General features: G+C 35.7%; 1 protein-coding gene across 5 annotated transcripts in view; it reads left to right on the top strand.

Annotated features, from left to right (window-relative positions):
* LRP1B (LDL receptor related protein 1B) overlaps positions 1–23,159 on the top strand; it is a 1,862,264-nt gene that overhangs the window by 831,132 nt on the left and 1,007,973 nt on the right. For all 5 annotated transcript variants that reach the window (XM_087435122.1, XM_087435120.1, XM_087435121.1 and 2 more), the window contains exons 6-7: positions 944–1,072; positions 18,395–18,652. In XM_087435122.1, the coding sequence (XP_087291248.1) occupies positions 944–1,072; positions 18,395–18,652 (387 nt within the window). The remainder of the gene's footprint in view (positions 1–943; positions 1,073–18,394; positions 18,653–23,159) is intronic.

Genomic DNA, 23,159 nt, shown 5'->3' with positions numbered 1-23,159 from the left:
GAATGCCCCTTTCTATCTCATCCTTGTTTAATCTAAGGAAATCCAAATTATCCTTCAAATTTGGCTCAATATGCAGCCTTCACTTAACATTCTTCCTCCAATTCCAAGCAGGTGCACTTCTCTGTTTCTATCATAACCAGAGTATGCCTCTATTATAAGGAAATTCATAGAATTGAAATTATATTTCACTAGACTATTTCATTTAGAAGTAGGAAGCATGTTTTATCAATTTTGGTGGATTAGTATAGTGCTTGGTACACAGGACAGACTGAATACACATTTGTCTAAATTATTAGCTGACAGCTTTTTTTTAATTTGCCTGGTCCGTTAAGAATCAGTAAGTACCTGCTATTTGTAGAGATTTGTACAAGATGCAGGAGGGAGAAAGTATAGGGAGAGGAAGAAACGAAGGAGTAGAAGGAGGGCCATAGATGTTAAAGTAAAATTTAATTAGCATGAAATTTCTCTTTTCATCATAATAGTTTCCTCTGTTTGATTTTGTGACAGTGATTTGCATAGCTTGGCTCAGAACTCTTATTTAATATGTTCATTGAAAACCGCGCTCCTAGACTAATTCTTTGTTAAAATAGTGAAAAAGTCAGTGTCATAAACACTAGAACTATTCAACAAATATTCATTGGAGTGCATTTTATACCTATGCAAAAATATCCAAGGATTTCTGTCCTGCCCATCAAAAATGCAAATAAATTTTCTTTTAAAAGATTTGATATTAAATTTGATCTTGTATCTCTGTAACTATCACAGCAACAAAGAATTTGACTTTCAGTTAGTGTGGTTTTGAAAAGACTTATTAGAGTTGGCTTTTGCTTTTTAAAATAATAGTCTATTTTCAAAGTTTGAAAAAAATGTTTTCTTCAAGGAGAAAAAAAAATACCCAACAATAAATCTGCTTAGAAATACCTATGTATAATTTTCTTTTTAGATCAAGATGAATGTACTATTTATGGTACATGCAGCCAGACCTGCATAAATACGTATGGATCCTACACTTGCAGTTGTGTGGAGGGCTACATAATGCAGCCAGACAACAGATCTTGCAAAGCCAAAAATGGTAAGTTATCTTTTTTGTCTTTCCAGAATTTCTTATTTCCTTTTTACAGTTTCTTTTTATTAGAAATGTAGTAGAGCAATATGGACTTTTGAAGAAATAGCTTTTTCTTCATTTTAATTCCCTGATCCATACTCAGAAATCCAGAGCAGTTCTTTTTGTTGTCACTGATCATTATAAAACTCCTTCCATTACAGGCAGGTTGTGTTTTTTTTAATTGATGTCATAATAGTTTATAACATTGTGAAATTCCATTTGTACATTATTATTTGTCAGTCACCATATAAATGCGCCCCTTCACCCCTTGTGCCCACCCCCCAACCCCCTTCCCCCTGGTAACCACCAAACTGTTCTCTCTGTCCATGTGGTAGTTTATCTTCCACATATGAATTAAATCATATGGTGTTTGTCTTTCTCTGTCTGGTTTATCTTGCTTAAAATAATACCTTCCAAGTCCATCCATGTTGTGAATGGGACGATTTTGTCTTTTTTTATGGCTGAGTAGTATTCCATTGTATATATATTCTTTATCCAGTCATCAGTCGATGGACACTTGGGTTGCTTCCAGTTCTTGGCTACAGTGAATAATGCTGCAAGGAACATAGGGGTGCATAAGCCTCTTTGGATTGTTGATTTCAAGTTCTTTGGATTAATACCCAGTAGTGGGATAGCTGGTCACAAGATATTTCTATTTTTAATTTTTTGAGAAATCTCCATACTCTTTTCCATAGCATTACAGGGAGTTTTTAATTAGCAAAAACATGTTCAAATAAAATGGATTAATGGATTTGAATTACCCATCTTTCTCCTGGACTATGCAATAGATTCCTAACTGGTTTCTGTGAGCCTCTGCTTTCCCTCCAAAATTCATACTCCACCTAATGGTTAAAGTGATCTGCTAAAAGATAAACCAGATCACATCATTCTCTTGCTTAAAATCTCCCAATAACTTTCACTTACCTTAAGAATGAAATCCGGGGGCCCAGCCCTGTGGCGTAGCGGTTAAGTGCGCACGCTCCACTGCTGGCGGCCCAGGTTCGGATCCCAGGCACACACCAACACGCCACTTCTCAGGCCATGCTGCGGTGGCGTCCCACATAAAAGTGGAGGAAGATGGGCACGGATGTTAGCCCAGGGCCAGTCTTCCTCAGCAAAAAGAGGAGGATCAGCATGGATGTTAGCTCAGGGGTGATCTTCCTCACAAAAAAAAAAAAAAAGAATGAAATCCAGACTTCTCACCGGACCTATAAGGGCCTAATGGTCTAGTACCGTTTACCTTTCCAATCTCATCTCCCACTACTCCCTCCTTTCATCACACACCAGCCATACTGGTTTCCTTGTCCTTCTTCAACCACATTGTTCTTCCTTGGTCTTTTCACTTGCTGTTTTATATGCCTGCAATGCTTTTCCCTATGATATTCACATTCTCATCATTCAAGTCTTGGCTAAAGTGTCAACATTTCAGAATGACCTTCTCTGACCATTCTATTTAATGGTGTATATCCTCTCCATCACTATCTCATTTCCCAATTTTATTTATTTATGCATACCTACTCAATCACTATTTGATTTTTCAGTTTTATTTTGTTTATAGCACTACTATTTGAAATGAATTCATTATATATTTGTTTATCATCTGATTTGCCCAGAATATTGTAAGCATTATGAGCGTACAGAACTTGTCAGTTTTGTTTACTGTTATTTGCTTAGTTCTGATCATTGCCTGGAACATATAGGCACTCAATGAATATTTGTGGAAGGAAGGAAGGAAAGGAAAAGAAGGAATGAACTTTTCTTTCTAATTAAAATTACTAAAATGAGTGGATTCTTAGATGTTTGAATTTCATGTTTCAAAACTGCCTCCCTTTTACCTTTTACCTGCAAATAAAGCCTATGGTTTCTACACAGTATTCAGCCTACAGTAAACACTCAGTAAGTATTGTTGATTTGCTAATGAAAAAGCTTTAAATTATGCTAGTAACAACATGATAATGCTAATTTTTTTGTGGGCTGAATTAGCTTGAGAAAAATAGAGGGAGATATTATACACGATATTCTATCTGGCTTCTAACTTCCCCCAAATCTGGTTTCATTTCATGCATTTTCAAATTAAGATGTTTTGATAAATTAGCAAATGTCCCCCTACCCCCTTTTATCAGCAATTGGAAAATTAGGCATGAGATGGGATTCTCTTTTTAAAAGCCAAATTGAGCAAAGCATTGGATTTGGTCAGCAAACTGCTGTCTCCCTTTACAACATAACCTCATGCTGTAATTTCAACTATTTTCCTGAGATAGTATGTTTAATTATTTACAAAACATATTTGTATACAAAATTACAAAAAAAAGAACCTCTTTTACTTCTTAGTTTACTTCTTTGAATTACTGACTTCATTTATGAAGCCCTGTTTATTTTTCAGGGGCAATCCTTGAGAAAAATTAGGTCATATTATATGTTATTCTTTTTCCCAGCATTCAGAGTTCTGATTTAAAGTACTGGTGGACTGAAGAAGTAGAAAGCTTGTTCTTTGCTGTTACTATTGATCCACACAATATTGCTGTGGATACACAGGGAGAATGTAATGTAATAAAGCCAATACAAAGAGCACTTCCTCTCTTTCCACATGGAGACAGTATCTGACAGTAACATAATGTAACCAGAGTGGGATGGAACACAATAATGTAATGCTGCATCACAGAGATTCGATGACTCTAGAATTGATAATAGAATATACAAATGCCTTCACCTCTAGGTGGTTGGCTTGATGACAGTATTGGCCTAAACAGTTTGAAAAACACAGTTTCCATGGGAATGTTCCTGTGGCTTGTAGTTTTAGGAAAATAAGTTGCTAGAAATATAGTAAATGGGCACAAATCTATAACATATGCTGACTAGTTCTAAAGATCACATGCATATTTGAACCAATGTATTTGGACAATTCAAAAGGAAAACTATCGGTTTTGCTTTAGTTTTCTCACATTTATAACAAATGAATCGGGATATTTTTGGCTCCAATTATATGTAGAATTCCATTTAATGCATTAGCTTTGAAATTTTTGTGGTAGTTTTGTCATCCTATAGTATTGCTATGACTGACAAGTGCTAGGAAAAAGTTACAAATTAAACCACGTTTCTTAAGGTTTTACTATTCCTTCTTTCTGTTACATGGCTGCTTAGACTGGCCCCTCTTTTTCCTTCCTCTACAATTCTACTGTGCTCGACCAGAACCCGACTTTCCCTCCAAGTCAAGCCAGAGTTTTAGGGCTCTCAGAAGCTTGGAGTGTGGGAAACTAGAAAATGGGCTGGCCCGAGACAGTGGGTGTGTGTAAAAGATCTCTAAGCTTTAGAAAGAAAGAACAATATAAAAAATATCAAGTCCAAAGATACAATGGGAATCTAGAAGTTGACCCAAAAGGAGGGTTCTGCAAAGGTGTTACTAGATGGTATGAGAAAATAAAAGTTTCAGGGAGAAGCAACCTTTTATATGAAGGCAAAGAAAGGCAGAGTCAATTGGCTGAGAAGCTGGTTATACAGGTGATGAACTAGTTCAGCACAGAATAATATCTGAGTTGCTCCCCAAGTATTTACCCCAAAGCTTGCCTGTGGGGTCTTATTTTCAATGTGACAATTGACAGTAATTAGGTAAATTAATCAAAGTTAATTGATTATCCCTCCTTTGTAATATAATGCCTGAACCCAAGCAAAATTCATAAGCCTTAAGAGCACCTTTAAGAAATAACTCTAATAGGGGGAAGAGATTTTAGTCCCCGTGGCAGGTGGGGGAAGAGATTAATATTAGGCAGGAGGCCTTTTCATTCCTGTTAATTCATGCAATGCAGGCAAATTCTTTTCTTTTCTACACTTAGCAAGATTGACCTGACTACTAAAATATAGACTCAGTTGTTTCAGAGTTGCAAGGAACTTCAAAGGTAATCTAGTCCAACTATCCATTTTATATCCAAATAAGTAATTTCCAAATGGAAGAAAGTCTACAATGTATGTTAAAAAATTTGTTTAATTTAAATATGCATACTTGATAGTACTATGTAGGAGAAGACATTCTAGAATATGAATATCATGATGAAGTGTTCATTACTTTGGAATGGGACACACCTTAAAAGCTAGTAATTTTTGAATTAAACGTTAGGACTTATCATTTGAAAAAATGTTTTAAAAATAACTGTCAAAACGTCTGTATGTATGCAATAAACTTCCTGTATATTTTTACATTGTTTGAGATTAGAGTTCTAATAATGACTTGTCAAATCTGAAAATGGAAAGTTTTTTCAAATTTAACTTACTTTCTTTTAACTGACTTAGACTGATTTTGATGTAGAAATGTGTGTTGAATGTGGGACCCCAGGGCTGAAGGCAGGCTCATGCAGAACCTGTAGGAGTGAAAGTGATAACCAAAGGTGTTTAATTTATGACCTGTTGGCAATTTTACTCCTGATAAATTTAGGCTCATTGGACTGCACTTTTCAGTGTCCTAACCACTCACTGAAGGCAGGCTCTGAACCCAACATACAACTCTCTGGAATCACTGGGCTCTACTGATTGCACTAAAGCAGTTGCAGAATGACAAGCACTAAATAATTTTATGCTCATCAGTGGAGAGGCACTGCCTTAAATGGTACCATGAGAGAGAGAATGTTCCTCTTTGCCATGGAGCAACCGGAGCAGAGAGAGAAGAGAGTCCATTAAATAACTTATACTTTGCTGTTCACTGATTTGGGGGATAGGAGAAAGACTATTTAGGCAATGGAACTTTTAGTTGTAAGAAACACAAATCATAATCCCTGTATAATCCACAGAAGCACACCTCTAGACAATGTTAGGGAATGTTTTCGTACTGTTTGCTATTTTTTTTGCTACAATTCTTTTAAAAAAAAGGGAGAGAGGGGGCTGGCCTGGTGGCGCGAGCAGTTAGGTGCTCTTTCTCCGCTGCCTCCGCTGCCGCCGCCCAGGGTTCACCGGTTCGGATCCGAGGCATGCACCGACGCACTGCTTGGCAGGCCATGCTGTGGTGGCGTCCCATATAAACTGGAGGAAGATGGGCATGGATGTTAGCCCAGGGCCAGTCTTCCTCAGCAAAAAAAGAGGAGGATTGGCAGATGTTAGCACAGGGCTGATCTCCTCACAAAAAAAAAAAAAAAAGGGAGGGAAATAAATCAGACTATAACTCCTATGGCTCCTACCTCTAAGCTCTAACTCTATCATCATCTACTAATACATAGTTTAAAATTGTCTTTTGGGGGCCGGCCCGGTGGCACAGTGGTTAAGGGTGCGCACTCCGCTTTGGCGGCCTGGGGTTCGCAGGTTCAGATCCTGGGTGTGCACTGACGCGCCGCTTATCAGGCCATGCTGTGGCGGCGGCCCATATAAAGTAGAGGAAGACGGGCACAGATATTAGCCCAGGGCCAATCTTCCTCAGCAAAAAGAGGAGGATTGGCATCAATGTTAGCTCAGGGCTGATCTTCCTCACACACCCAGAAAAATTGTCTTTTGGAAGGTGGAGGAATCATCCACAGTTTTCTGCCAGGGCTGGTTCTGCTTGTGGGGCAAATAGGCAAGTGCTTGTGTAAAGAGGGAAGAGTTCCCTGCTCAGAGCATCATAGTCTCATCAGCCACTTGTAATGCTTGGAATTAAGTTATTAAAATATAATTGCCTTGCATTTTTTTTCTTTTTAAAAGAAGCACCCTATATTAAAATGTTAGTCTTCCTAGGGATGGTAATATATTAAGTCTTAGTAACCTTGATAACTTCTGAGACTAGTGGATCAGATCTGTTTCACTATACCATCCGGCTAACAATGGTTTCCTGCAGAATGATATGTGGTTATGCATCGACATGTGAAGATTCACTATTCAGAGTTTTTACTATTTTTAGGTAGTCTGAAAGTCTAGTTCCTGCACAATTTGTCATTTCATTAAGGTATAACTGTGAATGGTGGTTGATGACATGCTGGTCTATGAGAAGCTCTGAACTAGGAGTGAGCCTAGCAGACCAGCACTAGCATAGTAATTCAGATTTGTTGTTCTTTACTCAAGTCATATATGCGTGGAGGAAATTATGTACACTATGGTAAGTGGCAGAGAAGTAGCTCAGTGCCTGGAACAGAGAATGTGCTTGGTAAATGTTTGTTGGATGCTTTAGCAATTTCCTGAATATTCAGGAAACAGAGTAAGGGTACTGGGATGTTGAGGATCAATAAAAGAAAAGTCAAAAGGCTGGAAAGGTTCAAAGGACAATGGGGTATTTTGCCAGTTTTATCCTGTTATTCAGGACTCACACTGTCTTTGCTATATTGACATCAAAGAGTGGTTTGGGGATCTCTGCACAATAAATGTGCCCTCTCCACCAAGGCCCTCCTCAGATAAAGATACAATCCTAGTGTGATTGCTGTGCAAATATAGCTGGAGAAGAAGTTACCCCGTCTGCAATCAGGTATTACTGCCTAAGCCTCTATCCTACAGAAATACTACAGCTTCGCAGCATGCCTTTGAAAACATGGCCTGGCCATTGAACATATTTCTTTATTTTTTTGAGTATTCCTACCCTACATCTTCTCTGGCCCTTTCTTCAGCTGGAAATCACATTCCATGACAGGACAGGGCAAGAATTTCTAATGGAATTTCTATTACCCAAATTAAACATCACACTTTTTTTTTTTCTACCCAAACACTGTTAATGAGTATGCCAGTGTTGAGGTATAAAACTCTTCATGAATATTCTGTGTGTGTTTTTTGTTTGATTTTTTTTTTTTTTTTTTTGCTAGAGGACATCACTTTCACAGTTTAGCACCTTTCTCAACATCTTAAATCTTTTTTCCAGAAACAAAGTTGCAAGATTGGTAACAGAGACGATGTTTTATTTGTCATGACACCTTTGATTTACCCATAGTCTAAGAAAATATCAAACATAGAAAAAACGCATGTCCTCTATTTTCTTTACTGCTTAACATCTTAACTGCAGCCTAGCTGAGGACTTTGTTTGGCTATGAAGAATTACATGGCCACATTTATGGACTCTAGATTGACAATCAATAAACTTTGTTCTTACAAATGGAACAACGTATAGGTACAAATTTCTATCATGCTATTTAATTTTTTGTAGAATAGCTATTGAACTATTAATGAAATCCTCAATTTAGAATGTGTGATAGATCATATCATGGTCTACAATTAACTCCCTTTCTCTGTTTTAAAATTTAGCAAATCTAATGAAAAATAAAGAGAAATGAGGCACATTAAATTCATAGAAATTACAAGTGGTTTAATTTTAAGATGAGGCAAGGATATACATACATGTATAACTTTTGTGTTGCTTTGTTTGGGAAAAGTAGAAGTAGACAACTATTGAAATCCTCTGGAAAAAAAGCTTAAAACCTGAGAAAGAGAATACTTTATTCTTTCTAACAAGAAAAAAAAAATTTTTTTTTTGGAGAGACTTCAAGGCATCCTCTGTAGCAATTGAAATCAACAAGGTAATAACAGCTGTTGGAGAAGACCTCTTGGGCACTCCACTCCTGGAGTTCGTATTTGCCCTTGATTTTGATGACTAATATTCTGCATATTCTCCCTAGTCAATCTGCTCAGAGTCATTTTAGTCCTGAGAAGAGAACATTCGTTGTACTGATTGCATTTTTAAATGTGTGTGAACATATCTTCTTAGCACTAGGACTCACACAGCCTCCATCTGTGGTTTCCATGAAAGATAATCCTTGCCAAATTATTAGATAAATTATATCTTAATAGTCTTTAGAAGTTTGGAACAACATACTGTCAAATTATGAAGAATATATCTAGTAAAGTAGCTAGAAGTTTGGTATATAATCACCATTGAGTACTTAGAACTAATCTGTCGTTTTAATAGCAAAGTAGAAAATTGTGATCTTAAATACAGGTTGTATATTTACATCCTTTGGCAGCCCTGTCAGAAAACAGTGAAATAGATTAAATGACCTTTCCTTTCTCACCTCTAGATAATGAATTTTCATATGTTTACCACCTTCCTCTTTATTCTTGTTTCATATTTCCCTGAGAAAATGGAAGCAATCAAAAGAGAACTTTCTGACCCTGAACTCTATTAAATCTACCAATCTATCTAAATCTAGAACTAAGCACTCTGCCTTCCTCTTATTTGAATCAAAGAACAAACTGACTTTGCTCCTATCTAAGGCCAATCCCTGCAATTGTGCATCAGTCCCATCTTCTTTTACCTGTTCAAGAATTAGACTCATGTAATTGTCTTCTTTATTTACCGATTTATAACTTAGAGGGACATGTGTGAATTGGGAAAAATGTATTTCTATATCTAAAGTAGTTCCTGCTTGCTACAATTAGAAAGGTGACTAGGGAATTCAAAAGTAGCCGTTGGCCACCTCTCAGTAACTAATGTGAATTGACCATCCCTGGGCTATCTGCTAGTTGTAATATTCATTCAGTAACCTAAAATTTGAATGACTTATACTCTAAGATTTTGAGATTTAGTAATATAACCCTTCAATGGTTATCAGTTAAATTTCTTTCATTTTCCTGGTTAAAAATCACAATGCATTATTTCATTTTACTTACTGAAATACACTATCATTCTTAAATTTATAAATTCAGTAAAATATCTTAAAAAGCATTGGAGAGTCCATATTCAAACCTTCCTCCCTGTGCCATTCATTTATCGAGTAGTTAACGATGTGCCCAATAAGACCTTACAGATAGTAGGAGAAATACTTCCCTGCTCTGGTGGACCAACTCTTTAAGAAACAGGAAAATTGTGAGAGCTGCTAATTTGCAAAGTGAGAACTTTTTTTTGTTTTTGGTGTGTGGCATGATATTATTGACTTCAGTTGTTTTTTTAAGATAAATCTTATGCCTGAGCAACAACATATTTCATTGCTTTGCAATCATCACATTTCAAATTGAAATATCCTCCAAATGAAGGTACCAGTATTTCATTAGTAAGGTCTAAATAACAAAAAAGTTAAAGTGTTTTAAGGTCTACAATTAATTCAGGTTAATCTGTAGTTTATCTGAGTAAGTTTTTATAATGCCAGGACAAGATTGCAAAACACAACATTAGACTAATGTGCCAACACTAAACTCATCATCTTCTCTTAAAACTGACTCTGTGGACTGGTGCAGTGGTGTAGTGGTTAAGTTCACGCACTCTACTTCGGCAGCCTGGGATTTGCAGGTTCAGGTCCTGGGCGCAGACCTACACGCTGCTCATCAAGCCATGCTGTGGCAGCATCCCATATACAAAAATAGAGGAAGATAGTCACAGATGTTAGCTTAAGGCTAATCTTCCTGATTGACAGCAGATGTTAGCTCAGGGCCAATCTTCCTCACTAAAAAAAGAAAAGAAAAGAAAAAAAACCTGACTCTACTTTCTTTCCTGACTGTTTCTTTTAATAACACTATGATTCTCCCCATCACCCAAATCTAAAATTTCCACGTAATCCTTGACTCCATGTCCCTCATTGTCTCTGTAAAGCAGTCACTATAATTTAGAACTTCTACTTCATTATACCAACCTGTCTCTACTTAAGAACTCAGCACCACCTATTTTAAGTTCTTATTACCTATTTTCTGAGAAATTAAAATAGCATTTCTGGGTTTAGTAATCCGGATATCCAATGCCTGTGTCCACAAGTTTTTTTTATACTTCTGGGTTACCTTCTTTATACAGATCTTTCTCGACTTAATGATGGGATTACATCATTGTAAATTGAAATGTAAATTGAAAATATCATGTCATTGGAAATGTGTTTAATACACCTAACCTTCCAAACATCATAGCTTAGCCTAGCCTACCTTAAATGTCCTCAGAACACTGACATTAGCCTACAGTTGAGCACAATCATCTAACACAAAGCCTATTTTATGATAAAGTGTTGAATATCTCATGTAATTTGAATACTGTGCTGAAAGTGAAATGCAGAATGGTTGTATAGGTACAGAATGGTCGTAAGTGTATCAGTTGTTTACCCTCGTGATCACGTGGCTGACTGGGAGCTGTGACTTATTGCCATCGCCCAGCATCACGAGAGAGTATCATACTGCATACAACTAGCTCAGGAAAAGATCAAAATTCAAAATTCGAAGTATGGTCTCTAATGAACGTGTATCACTTTCACACCACCATAAAGTTGAACTAGTGTAAATTGGGGACCGTTTGTACTTAAAAATAAGATTAATACCTTTCTCTATTTACATGTATAGAACCTAGTATGTTTCTGAACCTCTGAGGATTCTCTGGGGCTTTCATTGCTCCTAATGACCTCTGCTTCTGATTGGAATGCTGGCACACATGGCCATTCTTTTGTTCTGTATTGCATCAATCAAAATAGAAACAAAGATACCTTTTCCTTTCACCTAACTTCTTTCCAACCTCACTCCAGAATACTACCACCAAGGCAGTGTGTGAATAAGACTTACATATTACCTTCCCATCTGATATGAATTATACTACACCACTTTAAAAGTAAAAGCAAAAACAATTTAAGAAGCTAAATGGGAAATTTATCTATCCCAACTATATTCTACTGACCCATATAGTATCCTATGTATCATTTCCAACTTGATCTTAAAGCACAATTTTGATCATCTTATACTCTCTTCCTAAAATTTACAGTGGGTTCCCATTGCACCCCAAATTAAAAATAAGTTTGTCATCTTGACATTCAATGACCTAATATTCAATGTGATCTTCCCTCAGCTTACTTTCTCAGCTACTACAAGCTCTGAGTTGGAATCCAGTTCTTTTCAATTAGTAGCTATTTGATCTTAAGCAAGTTACTTAAATTCTATATAGTTTAGTTTTCTTATCTATAAAATGTGGATAATATTACCACCTAATTCATAGAGATGTTGTGAGTGTACAATAAACTAATAAATGTGAAGCATGTATTACAGTATCTGGCTTCTAAAATTTGCTGAGAAGGGGATAGCTATTGTTACTATCATTATAAAGTAATTTCACCTCTCGTACTCTCGTACATGCTCTACCCTCCAGAAAACTTAAAAACTGAGGTCAAAGTCTTTCCAATGTATTCTAGTCTTTCCCACATTTGTGCTTTTGTCCAAGCCATTTGTTCCACCTGACTTCCTTTTTCTCATCTCTGCCTGTCCAATTCCTCTTCTTCCACTAAGACAAGGCCGAGAACAAACGCCATAGCTCGTTGAGGAACTTTGACTCTAATAAACAGATACGTCTTAGTCCGTTTGGGCTGCTACAACAAAATACCACAGACTGGGTATCTTATAAACCAAAGAAATTTAATTGTTACAGTTATAGAGGCTAGAAGTCTGAGGTCAGGGCACCAGCGTGGTTGAGTGAGGGCTCTCTTCTGGATCGCAGACATAGTGTACTCTCATATGGCAGAAGGAGCTAGGTATTTCTCTGGATCCTCTTTTATAAGGCACTAATCCCATTCATGAGGGTTCCATCCTCATGACCTAATCACCTCTTAAAGCACCCCCCACCCCTGCCCTCCTAATACCTTCACCTTTGGGGGTTAGGATTTCAACATGTGAATTTGGAGGACACAAAATTCAGACCATGGCAAGATACACCTAACCGTTATTTAAAACTCGATGTTGCTATGCATCTTTTATGAAAGGTACCAAACCTGACTTAAAAAATATAGACCTTCGTATATGTACCTTATCTTCTCTACTAGATTATCTTTCTTGAAGGCAGACTGTCTTACTTATATCCCTCAGAACCTAGTTGAATGATTTAGATCTATAAATACTAAAAAATAAAATAAAAAGTACAATAAATAAAGGATTTTCATCCAGTCAATAGTTCAGCATAAATACATTGTGACAATAAAAGGTAGTGCTAAGATAAATTATAACATAGTTGTAGCAATACACATTTTCTTGCTTAGCCCAATACTGTTTATAATGCATTTTAGTGTCTCCACATTTGGTTCATATTTGATTTTTTCTTTTATAAAATGTGATAAAATAGTTTCCTTTGATATATGGCACAATATATCCTTATTCTGAATATGATCCAGTTCAGTAAAGAGATTTTTCCATAACAAAAATAGTTGAGGAAAATGGAGAAATAAATTGGGCCATATATGTTTTGGAAATGAAGAGAAAATATTTCAACCCCATGTGTTATTTTTACTTATATGATATTAACTTCATCCCTATTTTTAGTTTGGTTTGGTTGACTTTGATATATAATTTATTATATTATTTGAATAATGCTGTTTCTCTCTTTTTTAAACTAGATAATTTCCTCCTAATATTCATATTCATCTTTTTCTGTTCTTTGCATAATTTTAGGAGTATTTTTTTTTAGTTTAGTCTCTTTACACAGGTTGCTCTTCATCTTGTTTCACATTGTAGTAGTTCACTTCCGGTGGGAGTTTATATGAATTTGACTGCAAGTTGTTAGCATTCTTGCTTCTCATTTCTCACTTCATGCCATTTTTTTTTTTTATTTATAAAGACTTTAATTTATACATGATAAATTAAAAGTAAAACTTTAAAAATTTCTCTTTCAATTACTTTAAGTTCATATTGGTTAAAAACCAATTCTTTGGGCTGTGTAGATTACAGTTTTCTCTTTTCTCACACTTTTAGTCTTACTCTGACTCTCCAGTTTATGTACTTTACATACAAGTCATTATTTAACCTTTTATCCAGTTGAACCTAGGCTTTTTTTCTTTATCTGTGACTCAACAAATATTGAGATGCTCCTACTGAACTTCATTCAGAGGAGATAATTGCTCACAATCACAGGATTAATTAAGGGAAATCAGAACACAATATAACTAGGTGATATGCATTTATATATGTATATATGCATATATATACACATTTATTATATACATAAATGTTTATTAGGTTTATATTTATTTGTATCTGAATCCACAATTCTTTTGTGTGTGTGTGTGTGTGTGAAGAAGATCAGCCCTGATCTAACATCCATGCCAATCCTCTTTTTGCTGAGGAAGACTGGCCCTAGGCTAACATCTGTGCCCATCTACCTCCACTTTATATGGGATGCCACCACAGCATGACTTGACAAACGGTGCATCAGTGCGTGCCTGGAATCTGAACCTGGGCCGCCAGCAGCAGAGCGTGTGCACTTAACCGCTATGCCACGGGGCTGGCCCCAAGAATCCATAATTCTAATCACTTAAAAGGAAACTAGAAGAATTAGTATTCTTATAATTGAATGGAAGAATAGGAAGTTTAAATGAAACCTTAAAAATAAGTTTTATTCACTCTGAAAACATTTAGCATCAACTATGTGTCAAAATCATACTATTATAAGTATATAAATACACTTTTAGTATATTCTTGACTATGAGAGGATAAGGATATGGTTTGCAAGGATATGGTTATAGTGGTTTGGAATTTAAATAGATATTTTTATGAACCTAGTCAAATGAGCTTGTTCAAGTTTCTCTTTTTAATTCAGTTTTCTAATCAGTCTTCAAAAATTGTGAAACTGTTTAGTATAACATATATGATAAGAAAAAAAACTGCTTTCTGATCAAACAGAGCACAAATATACATCTCAATATCTGGGAGAGAAAATACTGTTTTTTGTATTGTTGACATATGGGGAGTAGTGAAGAGGATGAGGACAATTTTCCTTCTCTAGCATGAATCAGTTGACAACATGTTGGAGAGGTTTATTCAGCCTAAGTCCTAGTTCTCTGAGTTAGAATAGTGACTGAGTGCTTTCTTGTGTTCAGTCTCTTCTATGTGGAAAGTTAATATTTATTACTTTTCACTAAGTGTTGATGTAGGTATTCCTTTGACTGGAGTCATCTAATACGCTTTTCAACCGTTCCTTTGGGAAAACTGTCCACTGATTCTAAGAATGGTACCTGATCAGAGCATCACATTTATTCTGGTCAGTCTTTTGTCCTCATTACACAAGCTAATGGTGCTCTTCAATTCGCATGTGGAAACAAGGTAATGATGCACACTAGAGATCAGACCCAGTGGAAGTAGAGACAGATTACCTTCACCAGGCCTATGCCAGCTTTCATCATGAAGTAGGAAAAAGAATTTATATCCTTAGCCCCTGATGATTTTTGTGGGTTCTTGTGTTTCAATGGCTTCCCTCCCACCCCCATACTAGGCTTTATGCTTATTTGTCTAAAGAGGGAAACCACAGTTAATAATTAGCAAAGACACATGAAAGTTACTTCAATAAAGCTCATCACAACTAACATCTTAATGTATATACATATAATACACACCTTCCTCCAGTATGTCATTTGAATTTTTAAAGTCACCATTATTAAATCAAACCATGTCAGTCATAATCTGACTCTATGTGACTTTTTCTTTATTGGTTTTCTGTTTATCTGAAGCTTTAAAATCAGTAGTTGATATGTTTTCCTTAAAACAATCAACTGAGTCACTCAAAAAGGAGCTACAAAAATCAAATAGATTGATCAGTTGTGTCAAGTAAGCATTGCCTGTGCTAACCGTTAATTCATTTTTGCCTTAGTTTCTGAGGGGGATCTCAGTGCTCCTTCATATTCCAGCCTCTCTCCAAAGAATGTTTATGACATACTCAAATTTACTGACTAGTTGCCAGTTAAGAAATTATTGTCTACATCTGGACATCTCATCCAGCTTGGCAGCAAAGAAGCTTTCAGTAGTGGTTCATTTTTGTATGAGAGGCAGTTTCACTAAAGCTCATTTCTGTTGTCAAATGAAGACAGTAAGCACTGGCGTTAGTGTCAGTGTGTCTTTGTTAACCTGATAACACAGCCATCTGAGACCCCTTCATAACCTGAGAAATCTGTGATCCAACAGGTTTCGGGAGTGACAAGGTTGACTGGAAAACAACAGAGCTAGGATTGTTGAAAAGAGACCAAGTCTAGACTTGCAAATTAGGGAATGGCAAGGGCAAATGTTACATGGTTCAAGATGGCTTTAAGAGATTAGGAGAGAAGCCAACTGGCTAACCAAGCTCTGATGTGGTCAGTTGTCAAGGTTGTATTAAGCAGAGATAATTCACAGTTTCACTGATGCTTCTGAGAGAACTCTTTATTGTGGAAATGATCTTAGCATTTTTCAGACTTTTTTGTTGGTTTATACTAGGCAGACCAAGACAAGTCTGTTTGCTCCATAGGGAAGAAACTGTTGGACTAATTAGTTTTATAATCTCATTGAGATTTTTTTTGTTTTGTTTTTTATTTTTGTTTGTTTTGTTGTTTTTATTAAGTCAAAAACTTTTAGTGTCTTTCTGAGGGCAGAAAAGAATCCCATGGCTTGATGGAGAGAATTTCTTAGGGGGTAAAAATTCAAATACTCATGGAAGACCTTGGGATGCATTTTAGAGTTGACATTTTAAGCCTGTGAGGGGAGACCCAAAATCATCTTCATTGCAGGGCTCTTTTATCCATGGGAAACAAAAGGAGCCTGATATCCCTACTCTCACCAGAAATGATGAAGACTATTAAATAATACCTTCAAAGCTTTAGACTTATTTAGTTGTGTTAGTTATAGTACATGTATTTGCTTTTGTCCTACCTTTACAGTGCTCAGGATCAGTTTCTTGAATGACCAAATGATGTTTATGAAATTTTCTGAGTAGCTAGCCTTTCTCTGGATTCCATTCATAGGTTAAGACAAACAAATTATTTTGTAACATTTCACAGAATGTTTCCAAATTAACTCTACTATGCAAGAGTTCTATGTGTCCTTTTCACTTACTCAGAAAATTTGTATTGAATGATGACTAGTTTCTAGACTTTTTCTGAATGCTAGAGATACAGCAGCATGAGTAGAAAAATAATGTCAGAAAAATAAATAAGATATGTACAATGTTTGGTGGTGATGAGTGAAAAATAAAGTGGGGAAGGTGTATAGAGAGTGTAAGGGCTTGTAATTTTTACAATATAAAGTAGTAAGAGAAGTCCTCACCAGAAAGGTGATATTCAAATAATATCCAAAAGGGGATAAGTCAACCATTATGATATATGGGGGATAATTTTCCAGGAAGAAGGAAGAGCCTCTGAGATGGCAGCTTACCTGGCTTGTTCAAAGAACAGTAAGAAGGGCAGTGTGTCTGGAGTGAGATGAACAAGGGTGAGAGTAGTAAGGAGATGAAGACAATGAGATCAAATAGGTAATGAGAATACAAATCAGTTAGGGCTTTCTAGGCCATTATAAAGGCTTTGACTTTTACTCTTATTAGAGTGGAAGTACTCTGATTCCTTTGAGGAATTGGGAAGAAGACTGATTTCATCTCCCTTAACGTTTTAAAACTGTTGTGTTGAGGTAGACTAAAGAAGAGGAAGGCATAGATGGAAGCAGAGAAACCAGTTAGAAGGCTATTGGAATGATCTAGTTGAGAGATGATGGCAGCTTGGAGCAGGATGGTAGTAGTAGTGACTGAGAAGTGGTGGGATTCCTAGTATATTTGACATGAGTCAAAGAGATTTATTGACACATTGGATGTAGGGAAGAAAAAAAGAAGAGTTGAAGATTTCCAATTTTTTCCTTTTCCCTGATTAATGCAAAAACTACTCTGAAGATGACTGTATAGCAAAACTCTTTCAACACTAATTTAGATGGAATTTTACCGTTACCTTTAAATATTAAAAGGTATTGAAATTCTAGTCAATTAGTATATAGTCATCAAAAACTCACACAAGCAAAGATGCATTGCTCAGAACAGTAGTATTGAACAAGTTTCTTTTACTTTTAGAATCTTATTTTCCTGACTATAGGGAAGGAGTGTGGAAAGAAATGGCTCAGTAATCGTAATCTAGTCACTAAAGGAATGTGTGATTTTTTGGCTCCTGGGGTCAGTCAAGGAGCCAATGAGGCTGAGGTCGCGGGTGCTCTTTGTATGAGTCTGTGTGCTGTGCATGTCCTGCTCCAGGGAATCTATTTCTGACCTCATACATCCACCTCAAAAAAGCATGCCCTTGCTCTCAAAGGAAGCCTTTAAACTGTTAAGGAGAGGTCAGTCCAGATCCATAATCATTGCTAGAAAAATAACTCCTTTATTTACCAGCACTTCCTTTATTTACCAACAATGAAAGTAAATAGCATTGTCCTAACATTTAGACAACACATTATGACTAAGGAAATAAAGAATACAAATGCTCAGTGGACTGTTTTGCTTAGAGAAGTGAGCTGAAATATATGGTTAGTGAAGCATATATATGTGTTATTGTAAATACTTTTTGCAAGCAATTTTTTTTTATTTTAAAGATGCATTAAAAATACAGCAATAGCATAATAAGTAATGCAAAATTGTAAACAAAAAAAAAAAAGTGACTCTTTTACTGAACTCACTTCTCTCTTTCTTTTTTATTCCAGAACCTACAGATAGGCCGCCTATGCTGTTAATTGCAAATTCTGAAACAATTGAGGTTTTCTATCTTAATGGAAGTAAAATGGCAACCCTGAGCTCAGTCAATGGGAATGAAATTCATACTCTGGATTTTATTTACAATGAAGATATGATTTGTTGGATCGAGTCAAGAGAATCTTCAAATCAGCTCAAATGTATCCAGATAACAAAAACAGGAAGAATAACAGATGAACGGATAATCAATATTCTTCAGTCTTTTCACAGTGAGTGTTTCAATTCGTATTAAATGCCACCCTTTAAGGATTTTATTTACAGACCAGTAGACAGGATTCTTAGATTTTTTTAGCACAGCTATAGCTGTTGGAAAGCTATATATGCAAATATGAATGAACTTAAATAAGTGTATTCACTACATGTTTTGCATACTCATACATACATGTATAGTTTCACTGTTCATGTAAATAGTAAATTTCTGAGTTAATCTTAACTCTTTCTTTAATGCTTATTACAGTGTTACCTAGATGAGAATTGTGATTTTTCACTGAATGATAGTTCACAAAGTGATAGTGAAGGTGGGATTTTAAAAAAAGCAAGAAACAGAGTTGATAATTATAAGCTCATCAACTGTACTGTTCGTTAAAATACCTTGAAAACTATTAGGTTTATGCTATTGGTAATAACTACCTCTGTTGGTTGACTTTTTTCTAGCAAATCAAAGATCTTATATATTTTCTTGCAAAAGAGTGATTTGTGATTTACTTTGATTTCTCATGGCAGAAATTCACAAACTAGTAACCGTCCTTTTCTTGAGTGTTACCATAAACTGAAATCACATTGTTACACACACTCTCACACACACACACACACACAGACATTTTCTCTCTCTCTCTTTTGCCCTCCACCCTTCCCACATAGGAGTATAAAAATTTACTTGTGCTTTCCTAGGGAAACTATATGCATGAGAATTTCAAGTTTTATCCATTTATTTAATGATTTACAGAAAACAGTTATTCTTACAAATGCTGCTAACATAAAAATTGGTAGAGAAAGGAAGAAAAATGTATACTCAAATTAAGAAGAAAAAAATAGTGCCATAATAGAATAAATGTAATTTTCAGATGCAGAAATTTGGTGATTTGATTCAATAGTCATATTTTATTGATGTTTTTGGTATACAATTAAAGAGATTGGTTATTGATCCTTATTAAACATAAGAAAATAGCACCATGTAATGTTTGATAATTATGATTAGATTAAATGTCAGTGGTAAAAGTTTTAAAAAATGAAATATAAAAGTATGATTGTGTCTATAATTAAGTGAACAGACATAAATCTTTAACAAATAGAATCCAAGACTTTGAAGATTCTCTTAACATAAATTAAACAATTGATAAAGCCATTTATTGTGACAATGGATCAAAATGCCTAGTGAGTCAGTGGACTCTGGCTATGTCAAGGATTCTATGGAGAAATGATAATTCATAGTAAATAGTAAATAACACATGGTAGTAACACAAGGAGTGCTGCTATATGATTTGAGTTTTTCAGACATTGGCTTAGCTAGCAGTTGGAAATTGTTTGAACAAAAGGCCCCAGTCCCTGCCATGTTAGTGATTACCTCAACCAATCCAAATGTATTTGTCCCTAGCAAATGGAATAATGGCAGTCAAACAGCTAGAATATTCACTAAGTTGCCAGGTCAAATTATTTTCGGAGCATACTTAAGCAACTTTACCTCTACGTTTAATATGCTTTAATAATGGTAGTAATACTTTCTTTAATATGTATTTTAAAACGACTATTTTTTAGTAAATCTGGGGATGATCAAGCAATTGCACCTTAGAATATTTGTAGAAAATAATTTGTAACTTAGATTGCATTTGATTTATAAAACAATTCTTTTTTTTTTTTTTTTTAATTTTTTGTTTATTGCAGTAACATTGGTTTATAACATTGTAAAAATTTCAGGTGTACATCATTGTACTTCTATTTCTGCATAGATTACATCATGTTCACCACCAAAATACTAATTACAACCCATCACCACACACATGTACCCAATTATCCCTTTCACCCTCCTCCCTCCCCCCTTCCCCTCTGGTAACCACCAATCCAATCTCTGTCCCTATGTGTTTGTTTATTGTTGTTATTATCTACTACTTAATGAAGGAAATCATACGGTATTTGACCTTCTCCCTCTGACTTATTTCACTTTGCATCATGCCCTCAATGTCCATCCATGTTGTCACAAATGGCTGGATTTCATCGTTTCTTATGGCTGAGTAGTATTCCATTGTGTATATATACCACAGCTTTTTTATCCATTCGTCCCTTGATGGGCACTTAGGTTGCTTCCAAGTCTTGGCTATCGTGAATAAGGCTGCAATGAACACAGGGGTGCATGTACCTTTGCAAATTGGTGTTTTCAAGTTCTTTGGATAAATACCCAACAGTGGAATAGCTGGATCATATGGTAGTTCTATCGTTGAATTTTGAGGAATCTCCATACTGTTTTCCATAGTGGCTGCACCAGTTTGCACTCCCACCAGCAGTGTATGAGAGTTCCCTTCTCTCCACAACCTCTCCAACACATGTTGTTTCCTGTCTTGTTAATTATAGCCATTCTGACAGGCGTGAGGTGATATCTCATTGTAGTTTTGATTTGCATTTCCCTGATAGTTAGTGATTTTGAACATCTTTTCATGAGTCTGTTGGCCATCTGTATATCTTCTTTGGAGAAATGTCTGTTCAGGTCTTTTGCCCATTTTTTAATTGGGTTGGTAGTTTTTTTGTTGTTGAGATGCATGAGTTCTTTATATATTTTGGAGATTAAGCCCTTATCAGATGTATGGTTTGCAAATATCTTCTCCCAATTGTTAGGTTGTCTTTTCGTTTTGTTGATGGTTTCCTTTGCTGTGCAGAAGCTTTTTAGTTTGATGTAGTCCCATTTGTTTATTTTTTCTATTGTTTCTCTTGCCCGGTCAGATGTGGTGTTTGAAAAGATGTTGCTAAGACTGATGTCGAAGAGCGTACTGCCTATGTTTTCTTCTAGAACTTTCACAGTTTCAGGTCTTACATTCAAGTCTTTAATCCATTTGGAGTTAATTTTTGTGTATGGTGTAAGGTAAGGGTCTACTTTCATTTTTTTGCATATGGCTATCCAGTTTTCCCAACACCATTTGTTGAAGAGACTTTCTTTTCCCCATTGTATGTTCTTGGCTCCTTTGTCAAAGATTAGCTGTCCATAGATGTGTGGGTTTATTTCTGGGCTTTCGATTCTATTCCATTGATCTGTGTGTCTGTTTTTGTGCCAGTACCATGCTGTTTTGGTTACTATAGCTTTGTAGTATATTTTGAAATCAGGGAGTGTGATACCTCCAGCTTTGTTCTTTTTTCTCAGGATTCCTTTAGCTATTCGGGGTCTTTTGTTGTTCCATATAAATTTTAGGATTCTTTGTTCTATTTCTGTGAAAAATGTTGTTGGAACTTTGATAGGGATTGCATTGAATCTATAGATGGCTTTAGGAAGTATGGACATCTTAACTATGTTAATTCTTCCAATCCAAGAGCACGGAATATCTTTCCATTTCTTTGTGTCTTCTTCAATTTCTTTCAGAAATGTTTTATAGTTTTCGGTGTACAGATCTTTCACCTCTTTGGTTAAGTTTATTCCTAGGTATTTTATTCTTTTGTTGCAATTGTAAATGGGATGGTATTCTTAATTTCTCTTTCTGCTACTTCGTTGTTAGTGTACAGAAATGCAACTGATTTTTGTATGTTGATTTTGTATCCTGCAACTTTCCCATATTCGTTTATTACTTCTAAAAGTTTTCTGGTGGATTCTTTAGGGTTTTCTATATATAAAATCATGTCATCTGCAAATAGTGACAGTTTCACTTCTTCCTTTCCAATTTGGATCCCTTTTTATTTCTTTCTCTTGCCTGATTGCTCTGGCTAGGACTTCCAATACTATGTTAAATAGGAGTGGTGACAGTGGGCATCCTTGTCTGGTTCCTGTTCTTAGAGGGATAGCTTTCAGTTTTTCACCATTGAGGATGATATTAGCTGTGGGTTTCTCATATATGGTCTTTATTATGTTGAGGTACTTTCCTTCTATACCCATTTTATTCAGAGTTTTTATCATAAATGGATGCTGGATCTTGTCAAATGCTTTCTCTGCATCTATTGAGATGATCATGTGATTTTTGTTCTTCATTTTATTAATGTGGTGTATTACGTTGATTGATTTGCGAATGTTAAACCATCCCTGCATACCTGGAATAAATCCCACTTGATCATGGTGTATAATCTTTTAATGTATTGTTGTATGCGATTTGCTAGTATTTTGTTGAGGATTTTCGCATCGATGTTCATCAGTGATATTGGCCTGTAATTTTCTTTTTTGTGTTGTCCTTGTCTGGTTTTGGTATCAGGGTAATGTCAGCTTCAGAGAATGAGTTAGGAGCTTCCCCCACTCCTCAATTTTTTGGAAGAGTTTGAGAAGGATAGGTATTAAGTCTTCTTTGAATGTTTGGTAGAATTCACCAGGGAAGCCGTCTGGTCCTGGACTTTTATTTTTGGGGAGGTTTTTGATTACTGTTTCGATCTCCTTACTGGTGATTGGTCTATTCAAATTCTCTACTTCTTCTTGATCCAGTTTTGGAAGGTTGTATGATTCTAAGAATTTATCCATTTCTTCCAGATTGTCGAATTGGTTGGCATATAGTTTTTCATAGTATTCTCTTATAATCTTTTGTATTTCTGAGGTGT

The sequence above is a fragment of the Ceratotherium simum genome, chromosome 9 (genome assembly GCF_057802395.1).
Source record: "Ceratotherium simum simum isolate JZ-2026a chromosome 9, ASM5780239v1, whole genome shotgun sequence".
In the NCBI taxonomy this organism is placed as follows: Eukaryota; Metazoa; Chordata; class Mammalia; order Perissodactyla; family Rhinocerotidae; genus Ceratotherium; species Ceratotherium simum.
The sequence above is the reverse complement of the archived record's forward strand: the minus strand, read 5'-3'. Positions and strand labels throughout refer to the sequence as shown.